General features: G+C 40.0%; 1 protein-coding gene across 1 annotated transcript in view; it reads left to right on the top strand.

The window, feature by feature from the left end:
• The first annotated feature begins 1,960 nt into the window (after positions 1-1,960).
• TCEA1 (transcription elongation factor A1) overlaps positions 1,961-27,639 on the top strand; it is a 43,341-nt gene continuing 17,662 nt past the window's right edge. The window contains exons 1-4 of the mRNA XM_043601076.1: positions 1,961-2,541; positions 15,740-15,802; positions 21,262-21,367; positions 26,990-27,077. Of these exons, the coding sequence (XP_043457011.1) occupies positions 2,479-2,541; positions 15,740-15,802; positions 21,262-21,367; positions 26,990-27,077 (320 nt within the window). The 5' untranslated portion in view covers positions 1,961-2,478. The remainder of the gene's footprint in view (positions 2,542-15,739; positions 15,803-21,261; positions 21,368-26,989; positions 27,078-27,639) is intronic.

Genomic DNA, 27,639 nt, shown 5'->3' with positions numbered 1-27,639 from the left:
CAGGGTTTCTTTTAGAGGTGATGACATTTTCGGAAACCTTTTTGGAACCAGTGGTGATGGCTGTACAATGTCGTGATTGCACTAAATGGTACTGAATTGCACATTTTAAATGAGTTAAAATGGTACATTTTATGTTGGTGAAGTCATTTGTATATAGGGAGACACAAAATGTGGGCCGCCCCTGCCTAAGTCACAAATCAAAGTCAGCGTGCCCTTCATGGAAACACCTGTCAAGGAAACCTAGCCTACACCAATCACAATCTTCCAACTCAGCTTTAGCTAGCCTACCTTACTTAGCCTGGAAAACAGGACCTGTTATGTTTATAAGGAAATCTCGTACCTCTTAGTCAATCAGGACGTGTTCCCTCTTTGCCTCTTCAATGCTCTGTAAATCTCGCTCTTGTCCCAGATCCCTGGGGATCTGTGCTCCACTGCTTGTAAGGCAGTCTAGTTCCCCCATCGGTGGATTATTTTCTCTAGGATAAAGGATAGCAAGCTCGTTACTAAATTGTTCTAGTTTTGTCATTTGACAATATTGTGTTTGTTTTACCGCAGTAAAGACAAACTGATTCTTTGGGGAAAAACAAAAATCACAGTTATTAAAGTAAATGTACAGGGATGCCTGGCTGGCTCAGTCGGTTAAGTGTCCGACTTCAGCTCAGGTCATGATGTTGCGGTTTGTGAGTTCGAGCCTTGCATCAGGCTCTGTGCTGACAGCTCAGAGCCTGGAGCCTGCTTCGGATTCTGTCTCCCTCTCTCTCTGCCCCTCCTCTGCTCGTGCTCTGTCTCACTCTCTCAAAAATAAATAAAACATAAAAAAAAATTTTTAAGTAAACGTACAAATCCGCAATCATAAATGAAGATTTTTATACATTCATGAATAGACTACAACAAAGTGAGATATAAATATTTGAACATTAATATTAAGTTGTGGCTAATGAGCCTATATGGCACTTCCTATCTGCTATTATAGAATACAAATTCTGTTTCAGGACACATAGCATATTTATAAAAATGGACAAATCTTAACAAATACCTTAGAACCAGTTACTTCCCAGTCATATAGTTTCATTACAATGTAAGATGGGAATCAATAATAGGAAGATAATTTAAAAATGAAATGAAATACATGAAATCAACAGAAGGGGGAAAAGTCAAATGCCTCTTCTCCCCCAAATAACTGAGCTAGAAGTAGGAAAAAAAAAAATCTGTCATGTTAGTATAGAAAAAGCATTACTAGGGGCGCCTGGGTGGCGCAGTCGGTTAAGCGTCCGACTTCAGCCAGGTCACGATCTCGCGGTCCGGGAGTTCGAGCCCCGCGTCGGGCTCTGGGCTGATGGCTCAGAGCCTGGAGCCTGTTTCCGATTCTGTGTCTCCCTCTCTCTCTGCCCCTCCCCCGTTCATGTTCTGTCTCTCTCTGTCCCAAAAATAAATAAAAAAACGTTGAGAAAAAAAAATTAAAAAAAAAAGAAAAAAAAAGCATTACTAGGTGGTGCATTTTGATAGTTAAATCTGGTGTGGGGATATGTCTGCAAGTAGCATGAGTTGGTAGTAAAACGTGTAATTGGGCAAAGACCTACTGAAGGAGCCTATGCTCTCCAGTATTAGTAACATAGGCATTTCAACTTTCTACGTTGGCTTTGTGTCGTTAGTCACAACCCTTAAATTAAGGATGTCAACGTCCTCACTGATCTTTGGAAGCAGTTGAGATGCCTCATTTCTTTCTTGAGAACGTTTCTGTCAAGTATCATTCAACTCCACTCAAATACTGTGTTCGACATTCTGAGTCTGAAAACAAGCCGGACTGGGTCTCGGTGCTTCGGCAGCTTACAAACGAGCTGACTTTTAAAAAGGGGACGCTTAAAAAGATCAAGTCCGTATTTTACGAGACTATTTAGGGAAACTGGGCGGGGCTCTGCTTTTCACGGTAGCCGCCTCTCACGGAAAAAAGGGTCGGGCTCCGACCGCCTTTAAAAACCGCCAACGTTCCGTCCCCCACGCCCGCCGCAGTTCAAAGCCCCGCGGGTCTCCGCAGGCTCTCAAGCTCCCCCCCCCGCGCCGTGGTTGGGCCGGAAGCGCACGCGCGGCAAAACCCGGCCCCGCCTCCTGCAGGCTTTTACAACCGCCTGGCGGGAAGCTCTCCCGCCCAGTTTGCGCCTCTCCTCATTGACGGCGCCTCGGTCGACGCCCGTCTGGCGGGAGCCTCGGCGCGCGGGTTCCCAGCGATCCGCCGTCGATTGGCAGTGCCTGAGCGGCGCGCGCGGAGCTCGACTGGCGCTGCCTGCGGGGGCGGAGTCGCTGTCTCGGCCGCCGCCGCCACCGCCGCCGCGGGCTTGGTTTGCGAGGAAGGGCCTAGGCCCGGGCCTGTCGTGGGGGGCTCGCCGCGCGCCTGGGCTCGCGTCCCGCCGCCCCCTCGGCCCCAGCTTCGCCCACTTCCGGACCCAGACGGGCTGGGCGCGGGGAAGACCTGCCGAAGCCATGGAGGACGAGGTGGTCCGCATTGCCAAGAAGATGGACAAGATGGTGCAGAAGAAGAACGCGGTGAGCGCGGCGGGCGACGCGGGCCGGGAGGGAGGCCGGGCGGCTGGCGGGAGCCGGACGTGGCGGGCCTGGGGCCGGGCCCTCGGGGGCTCCCGGCCCGCCCCCGCCGGCCCTTCCCGCGGGGGAAGGCGGCGTCGACCGTGCCGGCGTCCTGGGGCAGGCGGCGGGGCCCCGCGCCGCCGGCGTTAGCACCCGTTCGGGGTACTTCCAAGTCACTTCGTTGTGAGTACAGAGGAGTAAACCTGACCGAGGGTAGATTTACTCGCCAGTTCCTTCGCTCATTTAGTTTAAGAATCGAGGAGTGTAGAGAGCCCTTCACAGTTTGGGAGGATTCGTTCCCTTTTCCGCGATCGCTGGCTAACAACTAAAAATAACATCGCATGGAGGTTTGTGAGACGTTCTGGACCTCAAGCGGATGAGTTACAATTCCTGTATCTTAGTTTTTAGAAGAATGCTAACCATGCGCTTGATGTATCTCCACCACGCTACAGGTTTGTTTAGCAATCAAAAACGCAGGGCATGCTAGCGTCTTTGGCAAGTTGCTAAATGTGTTTTTCAAAAGTGGATCTTGTTAGGTGGTAGTGTGTAAAAGAGCTGTGATTAAAACGCACGCCCTCGGGGGTACTGACTGGTCGATGGATTTGGACAGCTGTCACTGCTGAGTACTCTTAAGTGGTTTACAGTTAATACCGGTGGCGTTATCTTGTTAATCAAAGTGTGTATGTATGTGAACACGTTGTGGTTTGTGTGAAGTCTTCCAGTTTGGCATTTTTTTGTCCACCACTGTGTGTACTTTCAGTCCTCTGATGCAGTGTCACCTGTTTTCAGCTAAAACTCCATGATTGTCTTCGCCTGAATTTATTCCACCCTGCTCGGTACATTTTCAGCATCCGTGTATCTGAAATAACTTACTCCCGTCTACGAAATAAATTCCCTGTCAAACTAATGTGAAGGAGAAAGAGGGTGCTCTGATTTGTACAGCACTTTGGAATTACAAAGCATCTGTGCAAAATTCTCTACAGACCCACGACACAGCTACGGTGTACCCATTTTGCAGAGTAAGAAACTGAGTCAGAGAGATTAAGTAGTTCGCCCACTTAAATTAAGTACTGAGCAATTTGGATTAAGCTAGGACCCAGGTTTTCTACTGGACAGCATGCAGGAGCAGAAAATAGTGTTAAACGCTGAATTTTTTAAGACTTTGTATATAGTCTCTTCCTCTTTTTTTAACAGGTGCATTGCCTGGCATGTAATTTCATACCCCGTTAATCTGTATTTGCAATTTTGGCCTTTTAAAATATTTCCTGTTTGTTTTCTGTTCCAGACATTAACCTTTACCGTTTAGTTTTCTCATTGATACGGCCCTTTCATTTCCCCACTGCAAGTGATGAGATCTGGTTATTTAACAGGCGGAGCATTTATTTTGTTTAAACTGGAAAAGTTTTTTTCTTTGCCTGGAGTTCCCTGGATTCCCACAGTAGAAGCTCCTTGGGGAAAAAGGCCTTTTGTTGGGTACCTTTTTTCTCTACTCAGGCCATAATGTGTATCCATTAATCATCTAATGATTGTTTTCTTTCCTTGTAATAGGTGTTTCATAAAAATGACTAATTCCTTAGTGGATAAATATGGGAAGACCAGTTTGTATTTATTTGCAGTTCTCAAGTTACAAGCAAATAATGAGTCTGGGTGAGAATGAGGAACAACTTTACAGACACTCCTCAAATCTCATTTATCTGATAGTTCGAAACTTTACCAATATGAAAACTTAACCCCAAAAAGAAAGATAAAATTGACTGGTTCTTTTACATTTTTTGTTTGTTTGTTTTGTTCCTTCTCCTTTTCCCTGTATATCTTACAGAAATTCAAATTGGCAAATGAAATAAAGAGAAAGGGGTCTTGAATGACTCTCTCTTTGCCTTCCAAAGCACATCATTCCACAAATAGCTTTTTTAAAAATTAAAAAAAAATTTTTTTTTTAATGTCTATTTATTTTTGAGAGTGAGAAAGACAGAGCATGAGCAGCATGAGCATGAGGGGCAGAGAGAGAGGGACACACAGAATCTGGAGCAGGCTCCACGCTCTGAGCTGTCAGCACAGAACTCACGGGGCTGGAACTCATGGACTGCAAGATCATCACCTGGGCTGAAGTCAGACGCTTAAGTGACTGAGCCATCCAGGGAACCCTAAAAATTTTCTTTAGAGAGCGTGAGAGCATGAGTAGGGGAGAGGGGCAAAGGGAGGGAGGGGGGGAGAGGGAGAAGGGGAGGGACAGAAAATCTTAAGCAGGCTCCATGCTCAGTGTGGAGCCCAACGCGGGACCTGATCCCATGGCCGGGGGATCATGTCCTGAGCCGAAATTAAGAGTTGGACCCTTAAGCCACTCAGCTATCCAGGTTCCCCCACAAAGAGCTTTTAAGGAGGTCAGTAATTTAACAGAAGTTGTTCTGGGGTTTGTAGGATTATGGTAGATTTGTTTCTCCCTCTTTTTTTTTTTTTTTTTTTTTTGGTGGTGTCCAGATTTTTCTGTGAGCTTTTCAAAATATTAAAAAAAATTTTTTAATGTTTATTTTTTTTTGACAGAGAGCGGGAGAGAGCATGCGTGAGTTGGGGAGGGGCAGAGAGAGAGAGGTAGACAGAATCCTCTGAAGCAGGCTCCAGGGTCTGAGCTGTCAGCACAGAGCCGGACGCAGGGCTCGAACTCACGAACCGTGAGCTCATGACCTGAGCCGAAGTCCGAACCCTTAACCAACTGAGCCACCCAGCTGCCCCTAAAATATTACTTACGCTAGGGGTGCCTGGCTCAGTTGGTTAAGTGTCAGACTTCGGCTCAGGTCATGATCTCACGGTTCGTGGGTTCGAGCCCGGCATCGGGCTCTGCTGACAGCTCAGAGCCTGGATGGAGCCTGTTTCAGATTCTGTGTCTTCCTCTCTCTCTCTCTGCTCCTCCCCTGTTCACACTTTGTCTCTGTCTCAAGAATAAATAAATGTTAAAAAAAATTTATAAAAAATATTACTTAAGCTATGAAAAAGTAAACTTTGAAGAATAGTAGTTGTCCTCTTGAATTGACAAGTTTAAGTGCTGTTGTTGGATATTGTTTTGTTTTAATAAAAAGGTTAGGTGTCACATTTAAGTAACAATAAAAACAGCTACTATTTATTGAATTATTACTTTGAGCCAGGTATTCAGCTAAGTATTGCCTACCTATTCCTCAGTTTTACAAGATAAGTATTCCAAAAGTAAGGAAACTGTTTGGAAAGTAAAGTGTGTTGTCCTAAACCAAATAGCTAGAAATGAAGAGGTGACTCTAAATCTGTTTTGCTTAAAGTCAGTACTATGTTAAGCTGCAATGTTTCTAGAAGATCCGGTTTTTGAAACTTGCATTGGTGCAGTTAAGTTAATATAAGGCCAGGAAGTAAGGGTGTTTGTTATTCTGGGGCAGGAAGGTTTCCATAAATATCCGATCAATATCCTGACCTTAGTATTTATCCAGAATGTTGCCCTATCTGTATAATTGATCTTAAACAGTGTTAGCAGTTTTACAAGTGCCCACTCTGAGGCCTTGATGAGCCACGTAAGTTAGTTCCAAATATTCAGATATTCTTTTTTTTTTTAAACTATCACTTAAAAAAAATTTTTTTTTTTTAAAATTTTTAACGTTTATTTATTTTTGAGACAGAGAGAGAGACACAGCATGAACGGCGGAGGGTCAGAGAGAGGGAGACACAGAATCCAAAACAGGCTCCAGGCTCTGAGCAGTCAGCACAGAGCCCGACGCGGGGCTCGAACTCACATACCGTGAGATCGTGACCTGAGCCAAAGTCGGACGCTTAACCGACTGAGCCACCCAGGCGCCCCAAAAAAATTTTTTTTATTGTGTATTCCTTTTTCTTGAGAGAGAGAGACGCACACACATAAAGCATGAGCAGCGGAGGGGCAGAGAGAGAGGGAGACGCAGAATCTGAAGCAGGCTCCAGGCTCCAAGCTGCCAGCACAGAGCCTGACGCGGGGCTCGAACTCAGGAACCGTGAGATCATGACCTGAGCTGAAGTCGGCCGCTTAACCACTGAGCCACCCAGGCACCCCAGATACTAGTTTTTTTTTTTTTAAGGTTATATATTTATTTTGAGAGAGAGCGCATGCCAGTTGGGGAGGGGCAGAGAGGGAGGGAAAGAGAATCTTAAGCAGACTCCATTCTGTCAGCACAGAACCCAGCTCGAGGTTCGAATTCACGAACTGTGAGATTATGCCCTGAGCTGAAATCAAGTCAGATGCTCAGCTGACTGAGCCACCCACGCACTGCTGGTATTTGTTGTTTTTTTTCTAATTTTTACTTGATGTCAATAGGCAAGTCTGACTCCTAATCTGGGTTCAAATCTTGGCTCTTCTGAACTTTAGCAGTGTGATCTTAGGCAAGTTCCTTAGCATCTTTAAAATGTCTTTTTTTTTTTTCTTTTGGTGGTAAATTGGAGATGACTTAGTAAAGATTAGATGAATATGAAATTCTTGACAATGCCTAAGTTATGGTAAGGGCTAAAAAACCTTGTGTGTTTTTTTTTTGTAAAGGATTTATGACATGACTGTAGAAGAAGGAGTGAGGTAACTTAGAAGTTTCAAATTCATAGATTTTGTGAGTAGTGTTGAGCTTTGTTTATTACGATTTTTTCGCTGAAGGCTCGACTGAGTAGAATTCAGTTGTTAGGAGAGAAGTTGAAATTATATGTCAAAATACAGGAGCTGGTATACATGGAATGTAAATTTTTTCTTTATTTTAATTAAAATTTTATTTATTAGAGAAAGAGGCAGGGAGGGGTAGAGGGAGAGAGAGAGAGAGAGGGAGGGAGAGAGAGAATCCCAAGCACGCTCTGCACTGTCAGCACAGAGCCTGATGTGGGGCTTGAACCCATAAACTGTGAGACCATGATCTGAGCTGAAATCAAGACTTAGACACCTAACCTACTGGCCACCTAGGAGCCCTAAAATTTCTAAGTCTTCTACCTGATTTGAAGAAAAAACTTCAGTTTTCATATGAGGGTGAGACTGATTAGTATAAATCAAAATTTAGAATGACTACACATAGTTTTTAATTTTTTATTAAAATTTTTTTAATGTTTTATTTTTTAAGAGAGAGGGACAGAACACAAACAAGGGAGGGGCAGAGAGAGAGGGAGACACAGAATCTAAAAACAGGTTCCAGGCTCTGAGCTGTCAGCACAGAGTCCAGTGTGGGGCTTGAACCCACGAACCATGAGATCATGACCTGAGCTGAAGTTGGATGCTCAATGGGCTGAGCCACCCAGGTACCCCTGACTACACACAGTTTTTAAAAACAGTCTTATTAAGATATACAATACAGTTCACCCCTTTAAAAGTGTACAGTTTGGGGCACCTGGGTGGCTCAGTCGGTTGAGCATCTGACTTCGGCTCAGATCATGATCTCATGGTTTGTGAGTTCGAGCCTTGCGTTGGGCTCTGTGCTGACAGCTCGGAGACTGGAGCCTGCTTCGGATTCTGCGTCTCCCTCTCTCTCTGCCCCTCCCGTGCTCATGCTCTGTCTCTGTCTCCTTCGAAAATAAATAAACATTAAAAAAAATTTAAAAATCTTTCTACTCCTACCCCTCTCTCTCAAACATGAATAAACATTAAAAAAAATGTAAAAAAGTGTACAATTCAGTGGTTTTTAGTATATTCACAGATTTGGGTAGCTCTTACAACACTAATTGAAGAGCACTTTGATCACTCCAAAAAGAAACCTGCACCCATTAGGTAGTCACCATGTATCTGCCCCCGCAACCACTTATCTGTCTGTGGATTTGCTGCTCTGGACATTTTCTATAAATGGACTTATACAACGTGTGTTTGTATAAATGGAATCACACAATATGTGGTCTTCTATGACAGGCTTCTTTCAGTTAGTGTTTTCAGGATTCATCTATACTAACAGCAAGTATCAGTACTCTGTTCCTTTGTGTTGCAGAATAGCACTCCACTGTACTGGTGGATGTACCACATTTTGTTTATTCATCATTTGATGGACATTTTGGGCTGTTCCACTTTTTGACCATGATGAGTAATGCTGCTAAGAACGTTTTGTGCAGGTGTTTGTGTGGACATATGTTTGTTTTTTGGTTTTTTTTTTTACTCTTGGGTATATACCTAGGAGTAGAATTGTTAGGTCATATAATTATGTTTAACCTTTTGAGAAATTGACAAACTTTTCCAAAGTTGCACGATTTTAAATTCTTATCAGCAGTTGGTGGGCATTCCATTGCATGGAGTCTTCATCAACACTTGCATGTTTTTTGATTATAGCCATCACAGTGGGTGTAAAAAGGTGTCTCATTGTGGTTTTGATTTGCATTTCTCGGATGACTGATGATGGTGAAAATTTTTCAATGTTGGCCATTTCTATATATTTGGAGAAATGTTCAGATCCTTTGCCCATTTTTTTTTTCAACGTTTATTTATTTTTGGGACAGAGAGAGACAGAGCATGAACGGGGGAGGGGCAGAGAGAAAGGGAGACACAGAATCGGAAACAGGCTCCAGGCTCTGAGCCATCAGCCCAGAGCCTGACGCGGGGGTCGAACTCGTGGACCGCGAGATCGTGACCTGGCTGAAGTCGGACGCTTAACCGACTGCGCCACCCAGGTGCCCCTGCCCATTTTTAAACTATTTGTATTTTTGAGTTGTAAGAGTTCTTTGTATTCTGAATATTAGACTTATGGAAGACAGGATTTGTATATATTGCCTTGCATTCTGTGGGTTATCTTTTCACTCTCTTGATAGTGTCTTTTCTTTCAGTTTTGATGAAGTCAATTTTATATATTTTTTCTTTTGTTTGGTGTAGAATAAATGCACATTTGAGATGACATAATAAAATTATAATTTCTAGTATATAGTGATGTTCCTGAGCCATAATTCAAATATTTACAGTGTTTCCTTTTTAAAAAAAAATGAGTAGCATCTTAGTTTTTTAAGCCTTGAAATCTTATAATTCTTACTGAGAGATGTTTGAGTTGATTGAGGTAAATAATGCTTAAAATGCTGGTTTATGGCTTTTTGAGAATATTGTTATGATGGAAGTAGATAAATCTTTTTATCTCTTTGTATCCCTTATCAACCATATCCTACATGTCAGGCACTCTATTTCAATACTTCATATGTTTTTTATTACTCCATTTGACCATTTGAATTCTTCTAGGTCAGTGTATTATGCTGTCCTACATACGAAGAAACTGAAGCTTGAAAAAGAAGTAACATTCTCAAGATCTTATAATTAGGAAATGGCAGTGCATAGATTTGAATTTCGATCTGATATATATATATGTATATATATATAGGTATATCTCTCTATATCTATATAGATATAACTCTATATCTATATAGATATATCTCTATATATGTCACGCATATCTATACACACATACGTATGTATATATAAGTATGGGTGTGTGTGTGTGTGTTCTTAACTGTATATTCCATGTTGCTTCCTTCTCCATACATCTTCTTGAGGAGGATGTTTGTGTCCTATACAAAGTTGTATATGCTCTGTGCTAAGTACAAGTTTGAATGCAATATTTTGTAAAAGTACTTGTTTCTGATGACAGATAGTACCAACCATGTAATAAAGTCATGTGATAGTATTGTTTATTCTTCAGCCAGTACTGTGAACTAAATTTGACTCTGGAAGATAAGGTAGAATCTTTCTTTCTCTTGCATCATTATCTGTAGGAGATGCTGCAATCTAATAGACTTGACCTTTAGAGGCAGGTGATTATTGGGGAAGGATAGAATTTAGTTTCTTGTTTGGTAATGCTATTCACCCAAGTTCACAGAGCAGAACTGCTACCAGTGGACCTAGGAAATGGAGAGAGCAGCGGTGTGAGGGTCTGGAGATTATAATTCTTGTCCTTTTATATTACCTATCAGTTGGCCAAGTCACTTTCCTTTTCTGAATTTGTTTCTTTGTATAATTGAAGTTTTGAAGTAGATATTCAAAGGTTTATGTTTATTTTAAATTCCCTGAAGTCACAAAAGATTTGTCTTGCTCACTGTTGTATCCTCAGAGTTTGGTACACAGTGTTAGTATTTGTTGGGAGGCATAAGTATAATTTGACAGAAGTGAGTAGATTTCACCTTTTTTAGTTAGTAATGATCATATGACTGTGCAGGTTTCCTAAATTGTCTGGATTTTCAATTCCTCTTCTGTAAAATGGAGAGAAAAAGATTACCTTTTTCTATAGGGTTTATTGTCAAGATGGAATTGCATGTATATATATGTGTGTATACATACATATGCACATATATATACACACATATATAAAGGGCTTACCATGATGCTTGGCACATAGTAATATTCAAAGAAGCTTTTGTCACTGAATTAATATATATGATCATCTGTTTTTTGCCTTTTTGTTCATTTAGATTATCATAGTTGTTTATTTCTTAAAGAACCGTGATTGACATATTCATCTTATTTGGCCAGAACACAGTGTGATTATGAGAAAGGTCATAGCGTCATCCAATTAATGTTATTTTGCTTTTTCTTCCTTCCATAGCTTGTATCTCTAATTTCAGTCTCACCAAAGAGATCTGAGTGTAAAGGGAGAGTGTGATGAAATTAATGCAAATCTTATCTATTGCTTGGAAAGCAACTTAAACCTTATGCCACATTGCTGATGTGTTAGAAGAATCAACTTTATATGTGGCAGACAGCATTATGTAAGTCTAAGGAGATGCTGCATTTTCAAGGACTCCTAGAAGTGTGGTTCTTTATCTTCCTCTCTGATTGATCCTAGGTCAGAAATGGATTGGAAAGTCCATGGAGGCATAGGTAGAAGAAAAATGTCTTTGGTAGTTATAGGATACAAGTCCACAATCTCTTAATCAGAACTTTTAGAGTCTGATATATTTGAGAATTCCGAAATTGTCACGTTTAAAAAAAAATTTTTTTTAATGTTTGTTTATTTTTGAGAGACACAGAGTGTGAGCCATGGAGGGGCAGAGACCAAGGGACACACAGAATCTGAAATAGGCTCCAGCTCCAAGCTGTTAACACAGAGCCCAACGTGGGGCTCGAACTCATGAGCTGTGAGGTCATTACCTAGCTGAAGTCGGATGCCTAACCAACTGAGCCACCCGGATGCCCCTCAGGTTTTTAAAAATTAAAAAAAAAAAAAAATCCATATTTTTAATTTGTTTATTTTAACCATGTTTATTTATTTATTTTTAATTTACATCCAAGTTAGTTAGCATATAGTGCAACATGATTTCAGGAGTAGATTCCTTAATGCCCCTTCCCCATTTAGCCCATCCCCCCTCCCACAACCCCTCCAGTAACCCTCTGTTTGTTCTCCATATTTAAGAGTCTCTTATGTTTTTTTCCCCCTCCCTGTTTTTATATTATTTTTGCTTCCTTTCCCTTATGCTCATCTGTTTTGTATCTTAAAGTCCTCATAATGAGTGAAGTCATATGATATTTGTCTTTCTCTGACTAATTTCGCTTAGCATGATACCCTCTAGTTCCATCCATGTGATTGCAGATGGCAAGATTTCATTCTTTTTGATTGCTGAGCACCTCACGTTTTATTAAGATAATATGGTACATACATTATATATCTTCAACAGGATCTGGGCAGTTCCTAGTAATCAGACATTAACATTTTTATAGTGAAATGTAGTACTGTCACATGAAGTGGGATATATAGAACATAAATGGCTTTACGTATGTTGAGATTAGGTGTTGTTGGCAAATGAGTTTGTTGAAAATCTGTGAGAAATCTTGCTTTTCAAAGGTTTTTGGGGATTTATAGATGTGGGATTGAAGAACCCATTTGCTCACAAGATGTCATTTCTGTAGAATTTCTGATTAACAGTAAATTTAAAGTCAGTGTTGGTTTTCTTCTCTAACACCTGCAGTGTTTCACTGTTTTTAGTTACCTCTAAAAATAATTTGTAGAATTTTAAGATCAGAAGGGATCTTTAAGAAGTAAATCGCTAAAATCCTTCATAATAAAAAAACAAAACAGGTGCCTGGGTGGCCCAGTCGGTTGACTGTTCAACTCTTGTTTTTGGCTCAGGGTCATGATCTCATGGTTTGTGAGATTGAGCCCTGTGTCAGACTCTGTGCTGAGTGTGGAGCCTGCTTAGGATTCTCTCTTTCCCCGCCTCTCTCTCTCGTCCCCTCTGCCCTTCTCCCCTGCTCACACTCTCTCTAAAAAAAAAAAAAAAAAAACTTAAAAAAAATCGTTCATAGTAACCTGTCTCATAATTGTTTTTGAACTTAAGTTTTAAATTAAAATAACATACCTGTTGCCAGAAGGAAAGTTAATGTTTTTTTATTCTCCACAGCTGAGTCTGTTGTCTGTCAACTTTATTTTTTTTTAATTAATTAATTAATGAAATCTCTGCATCCAACATGACTCATGACCTCTGAGATCAAGAGTTGCCTGCTTTACCCACTAAGCCAGCCAGGCACCCTGATGTCAAGTTTATTTTATTTTACTTATTTTTTAAGTGTCAGTTGTTTGTTGGTTTTTTTTTTTTAAGTTTATTTTGAGAGACAGAGCGCATACCCAGGGGAGGTGCAGAGAGAGAATCCCAATCAGACTGCGCTGTGGGGCTTGATCTCACGACCTGGAGTCATGACCTGAGCAGAAATCAAGAGTCAGATGCATAACTGAGCCACCCGGGCGCTCCTGTCAAGTTTAAATGGAAAAATTACATGACTGGAAGCCTTGACTCAATTTTATATTTAAGAAATATGATAATGCCATGAGGGTTCCGTGCTTGTTTCTTCCTTGGGGGTACATGTTGAGGGACATGCTCTGGGGCTTTCTAGTTCCCTGGGGTATGCTGTGTTTCATTGATTCGTAGGGTGCCTAGTTTTTGTATTTTACCATTTCAGAAAGCAGAATGAGTTACACATGTATTGTCGACCAGATGGCTATTGGGATGTACTTTCACAGGCAGAACATCAAACCCAGCATCAACGTTTGCAGAGTGGGTGTCAGTGGCTTGGAAGAAACTCTTAAAGACATTAGTGGAGTGCTCTTTGAACCTTAGGGAACCAAATGGTTGAAGAGCAGTGGGGGTGAAAACAACTAGCTCTCTACACACTACAAAGCCAGGTAAGAGCTAAAGGCTTTTAGCTCTTTGATGGCTTCTTCTTCTTCTTCTTCTTCTTCTTCTTTTTTTAAATGTTTTATTTATTTTTGAGACAGAGAGAGACAGCGTGAGCAGGGGAGGGGCAGAGAGAGAGTGAGACACAGAATCTGAAGCAGGTTCCAGGCTCTGAGCTGTCGGCACAGAGCCCGGTGTGGGCCTGGAACCCATGGGCCATGCGATCATGGCCCTGAGCCGAGGTCGGACACTCAACCGACTGAGCCTCCCAGGCGCCCCTTTGATGGCTTCTTTTATGAAATGCTGCATTACTACTGTTTTCTCTACAACTTTTTTGTGGATAAAAACAGATATAATTGAATCTGAGTCAATAAGTGATTCATAATCATTGGATTCTGAATGTGAAGTAGTTTTAGAAGCACCTTAGCTAATTTATTTTGCTTATGTTTTTCTTTTATGTATGTAAAAGGTGGCACATGATCAAAACTTCAGGTTTACAAGAATTATAAAAGTGTGAAGAAGTGATAAGAAAATACTATGATAGTTTAATCGTTTTTTTATTAGTGGCATATAGAATAATGTGTACAAATATAGTACATTAAGTGAATATTAAACTAAGTAAAATATGATTAAGTGAGGGTATTAGATTAAATATGATACACAAATGAATATCAAATTGGAATATTTGGCCACAAGGTATAAGGTGGTGCTGTTGCTTCTCATTTCATTCCTTTTTTAATTTTAGGTGCTTTATGTAATTCTTTTAGGAGTCTTATTTTGTTCTGTCTTCATCATCTATATGGGAGTCTTTGATTCTAGATGGCAGTGGACAGGCCTGTGAGCTTAACATACATCTTAATTCTGAATTTTCTCTCAGAATCTGCTTTTTACTACTTTGTAGGAATTAGGTAGACAGTATTGTTTCTGTGGTTTTTTTTTTTAATTAAAATTTTTTTTTTAATGTTTTTTTTTATTTTTGAGAAGAGAGAGAGTGTGAATAGGGAAGGGGCAGAGAGGAGGAGAGACACAGAATCTGAAGCAGGCTCCAGGCCCTGAGCTGTCAGCACAGAGCCCAACATGGGGCTCGAACTCATGAACCGTGAGATCATGACCTGAGCTGAAGTCAGACGCTTAACTGACTGAGCCATCCAGGCGCCCCAAATTTTTTTAATGTTTTATTTGTTTTTGAGAGAGAGAGAGAGAGACAGAGTGTGAGTGGGGGAGGGCCAGAGAGAGAGGGAGACACAGAATCGGAAGCAGGCTCCAGGCTCTGAGCTGTAAGCACAGAGCCCGACGTGGGGCTTGAACGCACCAACCGTGAGATCATGACCCGAGCTGAAGTCGGTCGCTTAACCGAATGAGCCATCCAGGCACCCCAACAGCAGTGCTTTTGTGACAGATGAGTAAGAAACAGGAGACCTCAAGAGAATTCTAGTAAAGACAGGCCCTTTCCCACTCTCACTGTGTGTGAATGCTAGAGGTGCTATAGTATCTTCTGACCCTCATTCCTGCTTTTTCAGGGTTGGCTCCTTAATCAAATAGGTGTTCTTCATGGAAATGTGGGGTGTGTTATGCCACCAGGGTAAGAAACACATTTTACATTTCAAATTTGGACACATATAAACAAATATTATTTAAAATGAACTTTAACAAACAAGTGCTGGTCATAGTCCAGTAAATGGATTTTATGTTCCTTTAATGAGTTGCAATCATTATTTGGAAAACACTACCCCTCTTTCCCTGCCCCCCTTTATGTATGTGTGTGTGTGTGTGTGTGTGTGTGTGTGTGTGTATGTATGTATGTATATATGTATGTGTGTATATATATGTATGTATACATATATGTGTGTATATATATACATATATATGTGTATATATATCATCCTGGTATGCACATATATATGTGTATATATATGTATACATACACACACACACACACACACACACACACTAATATGAATAAGTGAGCCATAGTGAGTTGTGGATGGGAAAACGTAAATTTAAATCTCTAGTTAGTCCTTGTTTTACCATCTGGGAAATTGCATCTGCAATTATTTTATTTTATTTTATTTTATAGGCTGGAGCATTGGATTTGCTGAAGGAGCTTAAGAATATTCCCATGACCCTGGAATTATTACAGGTATGTGCTAAAATGTGTCATGATTTGGATAGGTAATTGTCCTAAAATGCCAAAACATTTTTACTACCAATAAGTTTTTTGTATTGTCCTGTTATGGTGTAAATCATTATTAACTCTTGTTTTTTTTTAAAAGATGGTAACATAAATCAATAATCTAAGTTATCATTATAGAAAAAGTTGCCTTCTCAAGAAGAATAAAATCTAAATCTTCCAAGTTTGTAATCTCACCGTGAAAGGAAAGGAAGTTGGACTCTTGGCCCCGATTTGATTTCCCAAAACCTCACTTTCTTTGTCAGTGACAGCAGCTGCCATCAGGACACCAGCCTCTGGGGTGCCTTTTTTAGCAGCCGTTCCTCATTTCTCCCCCTTCTGCCCTAGGAACCACTAATCGAGCCACATTTTTGTCTCTACAGATTTACCTATTCTGGAAATTTCATATAAATGAAATCATATAATATATGACCTTTTGTGTCTGCCTGCCTTGTTTTTTTTCCTTTGAAGATTAAAAAATTTCTTTATTTTAATTATGATCTACCCCTCAACGTGGGGCTCAAACTCGTGACCTGAAGATCAAGAGTCGCATGTTCTCCCAGCAGAGTCAGCCAGGTGCCCCTTTGGCCTTTACTCAGCATAATCTTTTCAGGGTTCATCCATGTTGTAGCATGTGTCAGTCCCTCGTTCCCTTTTATGGCTGAATAATAGTCCACTGTATGGTTATACCACATTTTGTTTATCCATTTGTCATTTGATGGATATTTGGGTTATTTCTACTTTTTTGGTTGTTAAGACTCATGCTGCTTGCTGTGCACATTCATGTACAGGTTTGTGTGTTTTTGGTTCTCTCTGGTAGAGATCTGAAAGAGTCGAAATGATGAGTTGTATGGTAACTTTATGTTGAATATTTTGAGGACCTGCCAGACTGTTTTCCCACGTGACCGTACCATTTTACATTCTCAGGAGCAAGTAAACGAAGGTTCCAGTTTATCCACATTCTTGCCAACACTTATTATTTGTCTTTGATTATAGCCATCTTACTGGGCGTGAAGTGATATTTCATTGTGGTGTTTATTTCCATTTCCCAAATGACTAATGTTGAACATCTTTTTCATACGCTTCTTAATCAGTCATATATTTTCTTTGGAGAACTGTTTTTTCAGATCCTTTTCCTGTTTTGAAATTGGATAATTTGTCTTTTTATTTTATTTTTTATTTTTTTTATTTTTTATTTTTTATTTTTTTTAAATCTTTTTTTTTTATTTTTTTTTTTTTAACGTTTTTTTATTTATTTTTGAGACAGGGAGAGACAGAGCATGAACGGGGGAGGGTCAGAGAGAGAGGGAGACACAGAATCTGAAACAGGCTCCAGGCTCTGAGCAGTAAGCACAGAGCCTGACACGGGGCTCGAACTCACGAACAGTGAGATCGTGACCTGAGCCGAAGTCGGATGCTTAACCGACTGAGCCACCCAGGTGCCCCTGTCTTTTTATTTTTAAGTTGTAATAGTTCTTTATATGTTCTAGATACAAGTCCATTATGAGATACAGGATTTTCAAGTGTTACCTCCCCTTGGGCTTTACTTTCTTAGTGGTGTTCTTTGAAGCACAAAAGCTTAAAATTTTGTTGTAGTCTGATTTGTTGTTTTCTTTGGTTGCTTGTGCTTTAGTTGCCTAATTCAGGGCTACACAAATTTATTCTTTTGTTTTTTAGCTCTTTCATTTAGTTCTGTGATTCATTTTGAGTTAATTTTCATGTGTGGTATAAAGAAGTCCAATTTCATTCTTTTATGCATGGATATCTAGTTCAGCTTTTTAAAAAAAATGTTATTTATTTATTTTCAACGTTTATTTATTTTTGGGACAGAGAGAGACAGAGCATGAACGGGGGAGGGGCAGAGAGAGAGGGAGACACAGAATCGGAAACAGGCTCCAGGCTCCGAGCCATCAGCCCAGAGCCCGACGCGGGGCTCGAACTCACGGACCGCGAGATCGTGACCTGGCTGAAGCCGGACGCTTAACCAACTGCGCCACCCAGGCGCCCCTATTTATTTATTTTTGAGAGAGAGAGAGAGAGAACGTGAGCAGGGGAGGGGCAGAGAGAGACACAGACACACACAACACACACAACCTCCCCCACCCCCCCAGAATTCGAGCTGGCAGCACAGATCCTGATGCGGGGGCTTGAACTCACGAACTGTGAGATGACTTGAGGCCAAGTCAGACGCTTAACCGACTGAGCCACCCAGGCACCTCTCACCTTTTTAAAATATTCTTCTCTCTAATGAATTATCTTGAGATCCTTAATGAAAATCAGTGACAGAAAAATGTTGGGATTTATTTCTGGATTCTTAAATCTGTTAATCATGTCTCTCCTTATATAGGACTACATTGCCTTGATCATTGAGGTTTTGTAGTAAGTTTTGAATTTGGGAATTATGCGTCCTTCAATTTTTTCAAGATTGTTTTGGCTATTTTGGGTCCCTTGTATTTCCATATGAACTTTATGATAAGCTTATCAATTTCTACACAAAAGGCAGCTGGGATTTTAATAGGGATTTTATTTTAGTCTGATTTTCTTAGCATTGCAATCTTAACATTTAAGTCTTATGATCCATGTATATGGGATGCCTTTACATGTATTTAAGTCTTTAATTTTTCTCAATGTTTTATAGTAGCTCTATGTTTTTACTTTAAGATTTAGGGGGTATCTTAAATCTTCTTGGTGGAAACTCATGAGTGATCATAAAGGTGATTTTTCTTCTAGAGTATACCAATCTGCTTATTTCCTGTGATGCTGACAGCATCTCTTGATCTCACTACTCATTCCTCTCTGCTTTACCAGCAGTGTGCATTTGATTCCCTAAGTCAGCTTAGTGGCCTCTCCATCTTTCCAGGGTAGTGTCTTTATAATTGCATAGCTGGTGTTCTATAGAAACCAGATGGCCAGCCATGGGCAAAGGCATACATTTTCCGTGTCTAGAATTTCACAGTATATAGTTGATCTCAAAAACCTTCATTAGTCCTGCAAACAAGAAGCCTGTTTAAATCTACAGTCCTTAATGTTATTTGAGCACACAGTACTTTTTTGTAGGGCACTTCTTATATCCTATAAATTAAAGTCTGCTGGTTTTAGGAAAAGTCCAGAGTCTAGAGAATTCTTAGAGGTACGTTTAGACTTGGTTATCCAAGTAAAATGGCTTCATAATCCTTTCTTCTCTCTAGTTTCATCTGCTGTTCCCCAAATACTCTCTTCAAAAGGAGGAAAAAAACCTACCCAGATCTTTGTTTTTCACTCTACCTCAGCAGCCTTGTTTCTTACTATTCTTGACTGGATAGTCTCTTCCTTAGAGAAGTATGTTTGTTACGGATTCCTGCATTCTCCGGATGGATTTTCGTAGGTTTTAAGTAGGAAATTATTGACTCTTTAGTGATGAAAACATCCTGTGACAGTTAAAAAGCAGTCACCCAAAGTACATGATTTGTTCATGCTCTTCCTGTATCTTTGCTTGCCTCTGACTACCTCTTAAAGCTCCATTTTCTTTGCCAATCTGTGTCAGCCCCAAGCTTCAGACCTGTATTAGTAGCTCAAATGATTTCTTCCACTCGTTCCAAAAATAGATTTTCTTCTGGGTGGGTGGGTGGGGTGGGTTTTGGGGTGGTAGTAAGGAAGAGCTGTGAATGGGTGCTGGAGGAGGAGTGCCAAAGGCATCAGGATAAGGAAGTCAGACCTGACACTCAGTACTTGGTTGTAATCGCAGGCCTGGCTTCTAAGCAGTGAGCTGTATCCAGTAGGACAGCTCTGGGCCCACACAGTTGTAGGCTATGCCATCTGGCCCAGGAACTTGCTTGTGGACAATTTTCTATATTGAAGTGTTTTAGAAGAGTTCTAAAAAGTTCTAAAGTATTTTCTTCATTAAAAAAGTTCCAAGAGCATTTTATTAAAGCAGTAGACCACTTTCTTTGGGGGGAAACGCTCCCCAAACATTAATCCCAAACCATTTTAGGATTTTAGAATTGTGGAATCCCCTTTATCTTTCTGCTGTGGAACCTTATCTGCCTTGCACAGCTTTCTTTCCATAGATACAGCTTAGGCCATTCTGGCCAAACACATATTCTAAATTCTTGAGCAGAATTTCTGTCCTGAATCTCTTTGTTGAGGAGTTTGAATAATTTAGCAGGAAAACTGTAAGTACCCATTTATTACTCTACCTTAAAGTTTACAGCAGGGATTCCTGCTTTTTTTAACCACTAACAATTCCTTTTGTTGTTTTTTTCTTCCATTGACCATATGTCTTGAAAGATCGTCTACTAACAATTTGAACTAACTAAATAATTTACCATTTGTTTTTTTATTTATCATCCTTAATTGGCCTGTCACAGCTTTTGTGTTCTTTGAGCACAATTTGAAAACCATTGATGTCCTGGAAAGAGCTGGACTTTGGAGGTGCATTTAAATCCCAGTTTTGCCAATTAGGTATGGTGTATTGCTGGATGAGTAGGGATAATGATATCAAGCTTAAAGGTTGTTAGGAAGGGGTGCCTGGCTGGCTCAGTCAGTGGAGCAGGTGACTGTTGATCTCAGGGTTGTAAGGGCAAGCCCCACATTGGGCATGAAGTCCACTTAAATAAATTAAATTAAAAAAAATAAATGGTGGTTAGGAAGATTAGTGAATATGGATGCTCCCAGCATATTTGTGGGTACATAGTATTACCACATGATATATTACTGTATTCTGTGAAGTCCTTTTTTTAACAAATGTTTATTTATTTTGATAGAGGGAGAGAAAGGGGGGAAGGGCAGAGAGAGAGGGAGAGACAGAATCCCAAGCAGGCTCTGCACTGTCAGTTCAGAGTCTGATGCGGGGCTCAATCCCATGAACCGTGAGATCATGACGTGAGCCGGTATCAGGAGTCTGATGCCTTAACCGACTGAGCCACCCTGGGGCCCCTCTGTGAAGTCCGTTTTAGTATCTGTAATTGTATGCTGATGTGGGGCAAAAAAAAAAATGTTCTTAAACCTCTGTAGATGGTAATATTTGAGTATCCTCATTAAAGTTGCAGCAGATGATCCACAAAGTAATCTACATAGAAGAATATATAGAAGCAAAGAAGTGCGTATGTTAGTCATGGTTGCTTCATGCCTTCTGTATAATACAAATATTTTATAGTTTATTCTTACCTTAAGGGATATGGAAGGACTGATTTCATTTTACAGTTAGCCAACCTTATTACAATAGCAGCTCAGCTTATCTGTCTGCAGATCTCTGTGCTAATAACCTTGAGTCCAGTGTTGATCTGAAGATGCATGTATCTTAATTCTATAGTATACTATTACAAGAATTCAAATAACTCAGGTTTTCTTCTGGTCTACCATGGAAGCAGGAAAATGAGAAAGAACAGAATGAAGCACTAAATTGTCTGAAGTAAAGACAGCTTACACAAATTTTTTGTATTCCCTTGCAGTCCACGAGAATTGGAATGTCAGTGAATGCTATTCGCAAGCAGAGTACAGATGAAGAAGTTACATCTTTAGCAAAGTCTCTCATCAAATCCTGGAAAAAGTTATTAGGTATAATTGATCTTCCCTTATGTGTATTCGTGATCTGGTTTATTCAAACATTTGGTGTTTGCATATTTTCCTGTTTATAAATATAGATGTATTGAAATCAGTGCCTTATATGAAATGGGAAGGGTGTTAGTTTGACCTCCTTGAGGGTTTTGCTTTTTAAACTAGTCAAATTTAGCCTTTTTTGTTTTCTAAAACTTACAACTGGATGCCTCTTTAAGAAGAAGAATTTTCCCCATGGGGAAAGTTGTCATACATTTTAAAAACATTTTTGAAATAATTTTCTAACTTACAGAAGGTTTACAAGAATAATAAAAATAACTCACGTGTATACTTTTTCTAGACCCATTAATTTTTAATATTTGCCATGCTTGTTTTGTCATTACTTGTCTTCTCTTTCTCCGTATGCGCATATTCATACACGTGCACATTTTTTCTGAACTGTTTGAGAATAGGTTGCATCTATCATGCTTTACCCTTTATTTTTTTTAATTTTTATTTATTTTTTCAACGTTTTATTTTATTTTTGGGACAGAGAGAGACAGAGCATGAACGGGGGAGGGGCAGAGAGAGAGGGAGACACAGAATCGGAAACAGGCTCCAGGCTCTGAGCCATCAGCCCAGAGCCTGACGCGGGGCTCGAACCCACAGACCGCGAGATCGTGACCTGGCTGAAGTCGGACGCTTAACTGACTGCGCCACCCAGGCGCCCCCCGCACTTTATTTTTTTATTTTATTTTATTTTTTTAATTAAAAAAAAAATTTTTTTTTTTTCAACGTTTATTTATTTTTGGGACAGAGAGAGACAGAGCATGAACGGGGGAGGGGCAGAGAGAGAGGGAGACACAGAATCAGAAACAGGCTCCAGGCTCTGAGCCATCAGCCCAGAGCCTGACGCGGGGCTCGAACTCCCGGACCGCGAGATCGTGACCTGGCTGAAGTCGGACGCTTAACCGACTGCGCCACCCAGGCGCCCCTACCCGCACTTTATTTTTAATAGCATGTTCCTGATTTGGGCTTTATTTGTTATTTTCTCATGATTAGATCAGGTTGAGCACACATAGTTGGAATACTATGTAAGTGTGTTATATCCTTCTCGGATGTCACCTCCAGAGGCATTGATGATGATGACGTTCATTTTGATATAACCCAGTCAAGGTGTACACCATGTAGTTTATCGTTTTTTCTGTTGCGCCTAATAGGTATTCTGTGAGAGATACTTTAAGACCCTGAAACTATCTTGCTTCTCATCAGACCTCCTCTCATCCCCTGTTTAGTATTCACTGATTTTTGCCCAGACCACATTTTATAGTGATAGTTGCAAAATTGTAATTTTCTTCAATATTGCTAAGTCCGCATTCTACTATGAGAAAGAACCCTCCTTTTACTTTCCAGTTGTTTTTCTATTAGTGGGGACACATGGAGTCCTATTTTATCCATTACTGTTCATATTTTTTTTGATATTTCCATTTTCCCAGGTTTGACCAGTGGGCACCCATTCAAACTGGCTCTTGTGTCCTTTTGACATCCCCCGCCCCCCTTCAGTTTTCTTGATCTCTTTTTTATATTCTGGAGCCAGAAAATGTGTTGGGCTCATCTGTCTTCCCTGCCCCAGCCCTCGAATCAGCCATTTCTCTAAGCAGTTATTAGCGTTATGTGGAAGAGAAAAATAGAAAAAGTTGAACCTTTTACAATTTCAAAGACAACAAGAGCAAGAACAAAAAACCTTATTACTTCTGAGATCTTGGAAACTAGGGACTAAAAATTGTAAATTGGGATCAATGACATAATTTTTGTAATGTCTGTAGGTAAGTAAACAGTATTGTGTGATTCTTAAATTTATTTACTGTGGTTATTCAACCGAATTTTTTTTTCTTAGGGAATACATAATGAGGTATTTTGGGATTAAGGAGCATGATATCTGCTACTTACTTTCAAATAGTTCAAAAGAACTATGCCTGTGTGCACAATGATGTGCATGTGTGAATATATACGACACATGCATGCGTATCTGTAGGGGGCAGTGAGTGAATGAGGAAGCAAGTGTAGCAAACGTTAACATTTGGGGAATCTTGAGTAAAGTTTCTTGTACCATTCTTAAAACATTTGTGCAAGCTTTAGATTATTTCAAAATCAAAAGCTTTTTAAAATAATCTAGTCTTTAAAGACCAACTGAAACTTTGTGTGTTTATAATTAATTTAAATTTTAAGTCGAATTCCATATTCTAAAGTAATGAAAATTTGCCATACACACTGACTGAGAACGATATACATGTGTTTTTATTTCTAGAAAGATGGTTTACATTTTGTGGGACATTGTAGTTCTATTTAATCTTAATTTAAAGAAGTTTTACTCTTTTATACTTTTTGGAGATATCAGATCTCATTACAGGTTCTCTTTTAAAATCTTTTTTTTTTTTTATGTTAAAAGATTTCCATGTTCATTAGATAAAATTTGGAGAGTTGGAGGAGGAAAAGAAATCATCCTTAAGTCTGTCTCTAAATACAACCATCAGTTAATGTCTTGTTGCATTTCTTATCTTTTTTTCTCCTGGTGTATAGCTTTTGCTTCAGCTATATATTTTTTTTTATGCTGTATGTATACTTATATTGCCTTTTTTTTTTTTTAATTTTTTTTTTTTTAACGTTTATTTATTTTTGAGACAGAGAGAGACAGAGATGAACGGGGGAGGGTCAGAGAGAGGGAGACACAGAATCTGAAACAGGCTCCAGGCTCTGAGCTGTCAGCACAGAGCCCGACGCGGGGCTCGAACTCACGGACCGCGAGATCGTGACCTGGCTGAAGTCGGACGCTTAACCGACTGCACCACCCAGGCGCCCCTATATTGCCTTTTTTAATGAAAAACATTTGTGTCTTTATATCATCATTAATTCCATTTTATTGGCTTCAGAATAATCCACTGGGTGATTGTGCTTTAATTTCTTACCTGTTAGATATGTGTTTTTTTTAGCTTTATAGCTATTATAAATAATGTCTTGATGAGTATCTTTCTGCCTAAAGCTTTTTCTTTAGATTATTAACTAGATTTCTAGAAGATTTATGACTGCTGCTACATGGTAGCACAGTTTTGAATACGTGCATATGCCAAGCATCAACCTTTATGAATGCATTTAATCCTCCCAGGAACCCAGTGTACTAGGTGCCATTATATTTCCCATTTTCTGATGAGGAACGTGTGCATTGAGAGATTGAGATTAAGCATTCTGTGCACGGTTGGATTGGTAGTGAGGTGTGGTCTGCAGTCAGTCCCAGTCCAGAACTGGAGCACTTCTCCCTGGGTCTGTTTTATTGCCCACGACGCTGTATTTAGGAAGCAGGAATGCCCTTACTGCTCTGCTTCCTCAAAGGATTGCACCAGTTCTCCTAGAGCAGTGTGCGGGATCCGTGTGACCGCGCTGGATCTTCGTTAGATAGTATACTGCATTGTTGTGCCACCTTTCAGATGCTTTCTACTCCCTCAGTTTTGAAATATTTCTTAGTCCTTGTTATACTTTTTAACGTCTTTATTAATTTTTGTTTCCTACCTCACAGTGCTATACCATCTTTAGGTTTTGGGGCCTTTCACGTGAACTGTAGAGAAAAAAGAGGGGTAATAATGGGGCGCCAGGGGGGCTCAGTCATTTGAGTGTCCGACTCTTGATTTGGCTCAGGTCATGATCCCAGGGCTGTGGGATTCAGCCCTGCATTGGGCCCTGCACTGAGCTTGGAGCCTGCTTAAGATTCTCTCTCTCTCTCTCTCTCTCTCTCTCTCTCTCTCTCTCTCTCTCAGATAAAAAAATAAAGGAGGGCAATAAAATTAGTATCTGAAAACTAACACTGTATCACAGGGGGCCTGAATTATATTTCAGATTTGGTAACCCTAATGTTTACAAGATAAGTTCTAGAATTGTGATTTGTACCATTTTCTTATCAGTTAGCCTCATCTAGATTAGCATATTAAAGTCATCTGAGGAAGTTTTAGAGATTTTGATGCTCAGGCCTTACTGGCAGAAATTTGGATTGAAGCTCCAAGATAGGAGTTTGAGCATAAGGATATGCTTTAAAAGTCATCTAGGTGGTCCTGGTGATCAGTTGAATATATGTTCTTTTATATCCTGTGCAGAGGAAGATGGGGAAGTGAAGTATTTATGTAGCTCTTATTATGTAGGGATCAAAATGTAGATAGATGAGTGGGATAATTTATGCAGTAGATCCAAACAGTTTCTGAACCCAGTTTCAGAAGGCCCTTCTGGCTGATTTAAACGCGAATGGTTCTTTTCATTGTTAAAGGATTGCACTGGTCCAACCTGTTTTACACCCCTTACCTTTTTTTTTTTTTTTAAACACCTTCTTACCTCTTAAAGCTTGTGTACTTGGTATTACTTTGCAGATTTTTTAAGATAGAGGAAGTGTTAGGCCATACTAATCCTGAAGTCTTTTTTATGAAAATGTTCTTTATCTACTGTCCCTGAAATAATTTTTTTGACTTCGTGAAAAATTGTTAAGATTGCTATATATGCTTTGCACTTTAATTTTTAAAACTTTTAAATGTTATTTTGAGAGAGATAAGGAATGAGAGAGAGCGAGTGTGGAGAAGGGGCAGAGAGAGGGAATCCCAAGCAGGTTCCACGCACTTTCAGTGTGGAGTCCTACACGGGCTCAAACTCATAAACCGTGAGATGACCTGAGCCAAAATCAAGAGTTGGAAGCTTAACCGACCGAGCCACCCAGGCGCCCCTGCACTGTCATTTTAAAAATGTCATTTTAAAAATGACAGTGCAGGGGCGCCTGGGTGGCTCCGTCGGTCGGTCGGTTAAGCGTCCGACTTCGGCTCGGGTCATGATCTCGCGGTCCGTGAGTTCGAGCCCTGCGTCGGGCTCTGTGCTGACAGCTCAGAGCCTGGAGCCTGTTTCGGATTCTGTGTCTCCCTCTCTCTCTGCTCCTCCCCTGTTCATGCTCTGTCTCTCTCTGTCTCAAAAATAAATGTTAAAAAAAAAATTAAAAAGAATAAATAAAATGACAGTGCTGATGTTATTTCCATATTCTTTCCTTTCCTTTGTTCTATATGTTTTTCTCCATTTTACTAATTAATGAATATATATTTTTTTAAGACTGTATTTTTAAGTATATTTTTCTCTATTTTAGGTTCCCACTGGCATATGAATTGTGCTTCCCACCAAAAGAGGGAGGTTTTTTGGGGGGAATGCTGACTAAGCATGCATTGTGAAAAATACCCAAGTACATATGTTAATAGAATAGCTTACATAAACTTTATTTACTGTTGAAAATTTAGGATTTTTGTGTTTTTTTGTTGTTACATAAATAACCTGATAACGTGCAGTAGTTCCATTTTGTAATTAAAAAAAAATTTTTTTTAACGTTTATTCATTTTTGAGACAAAGAGTGTAGGTGGGGGAGGGGCAGAGAGAGAGGGAGACACAGAATCCGAAGCGGGTTCCAGGCTCTGACAGCTCAGACTGGGGCCTGACGTGGGGCTCGAACCCACACACTGTGAGATTGTGACCTGAGCCGAAGTTGGATGCTTAACCGACTGAGTTACCCAGGTGCCCCTGTAATTTTTTTTTAAACTAATGCTAACAACTGAGGGATTTCATAATTTTTAGATGGACCATCAACAGATAAAGACCCTGAAGAAAAGAAAAAAGATACTGCAGTTACATCACAGAATAGCCCTGAAGCAAGAGAAGAAAGGTATGTCACTTTTTGGAAATTCATTTTCTGTTGGAAGTCATAGTTCTACTTGACCATCACTTACTCCATGGTTGTATTTTGGTTTTATTTATGGTCACTTATGTGTACTTCTCTTTCTGTTTTGTAATGAAATGGAATTAGTAAGTGTTTCTAGCCAAATAGAATATTCTAAGGTTTCTCATAGGATTTTCCTGGAAATTTAAAAGAGACTTAGAATTCTGACATTACATAAATAAGGAGAAATTATTTACACTGTATTCAACAAGCTTAATTGAATGGAATCTTTGGGATAGCATTAATAGAGTTGATAATGAAGGCACTGATTAAGTTTTCGGGTGGTTGGGGGGCAACTAGGTAGCTCATTCGGTTAAACATCTGACTCTTGATATTAGCTCAGGCCTTGATCTCAGGGTTGTGAGTTCAGGTCCCTTGTTGGGCTCCACGTTAGATGTGGCGCCTACTTTAAAGAAAAACAAAACAAAAAACAGGATTCAAGTGGTTACTTCCTTTATTTACCACATTCCATTTTTAGATTTTTTTTGGGGGGGTGACCTGGATCTAA

This window comes from Prionailurus bengalensis, chromosome F2 (genome assembly GCF_016509475.1).
Source record: "Prionailurus bengalensis isolate Pbe53 chromosome F2, Fcat_Pben_1.1_paternal_pri, whole genome shotgun sequence".
Taxonomy (NCBI): Eukaryota; Metazoa; Chordata; class Mammalia; order Carnivora; family Felidae; genus Prionailurus; species Prionailurus bengalensis.
This window is presented reverse-complemented; position numbering and strand designations above follow the sequence as displayed.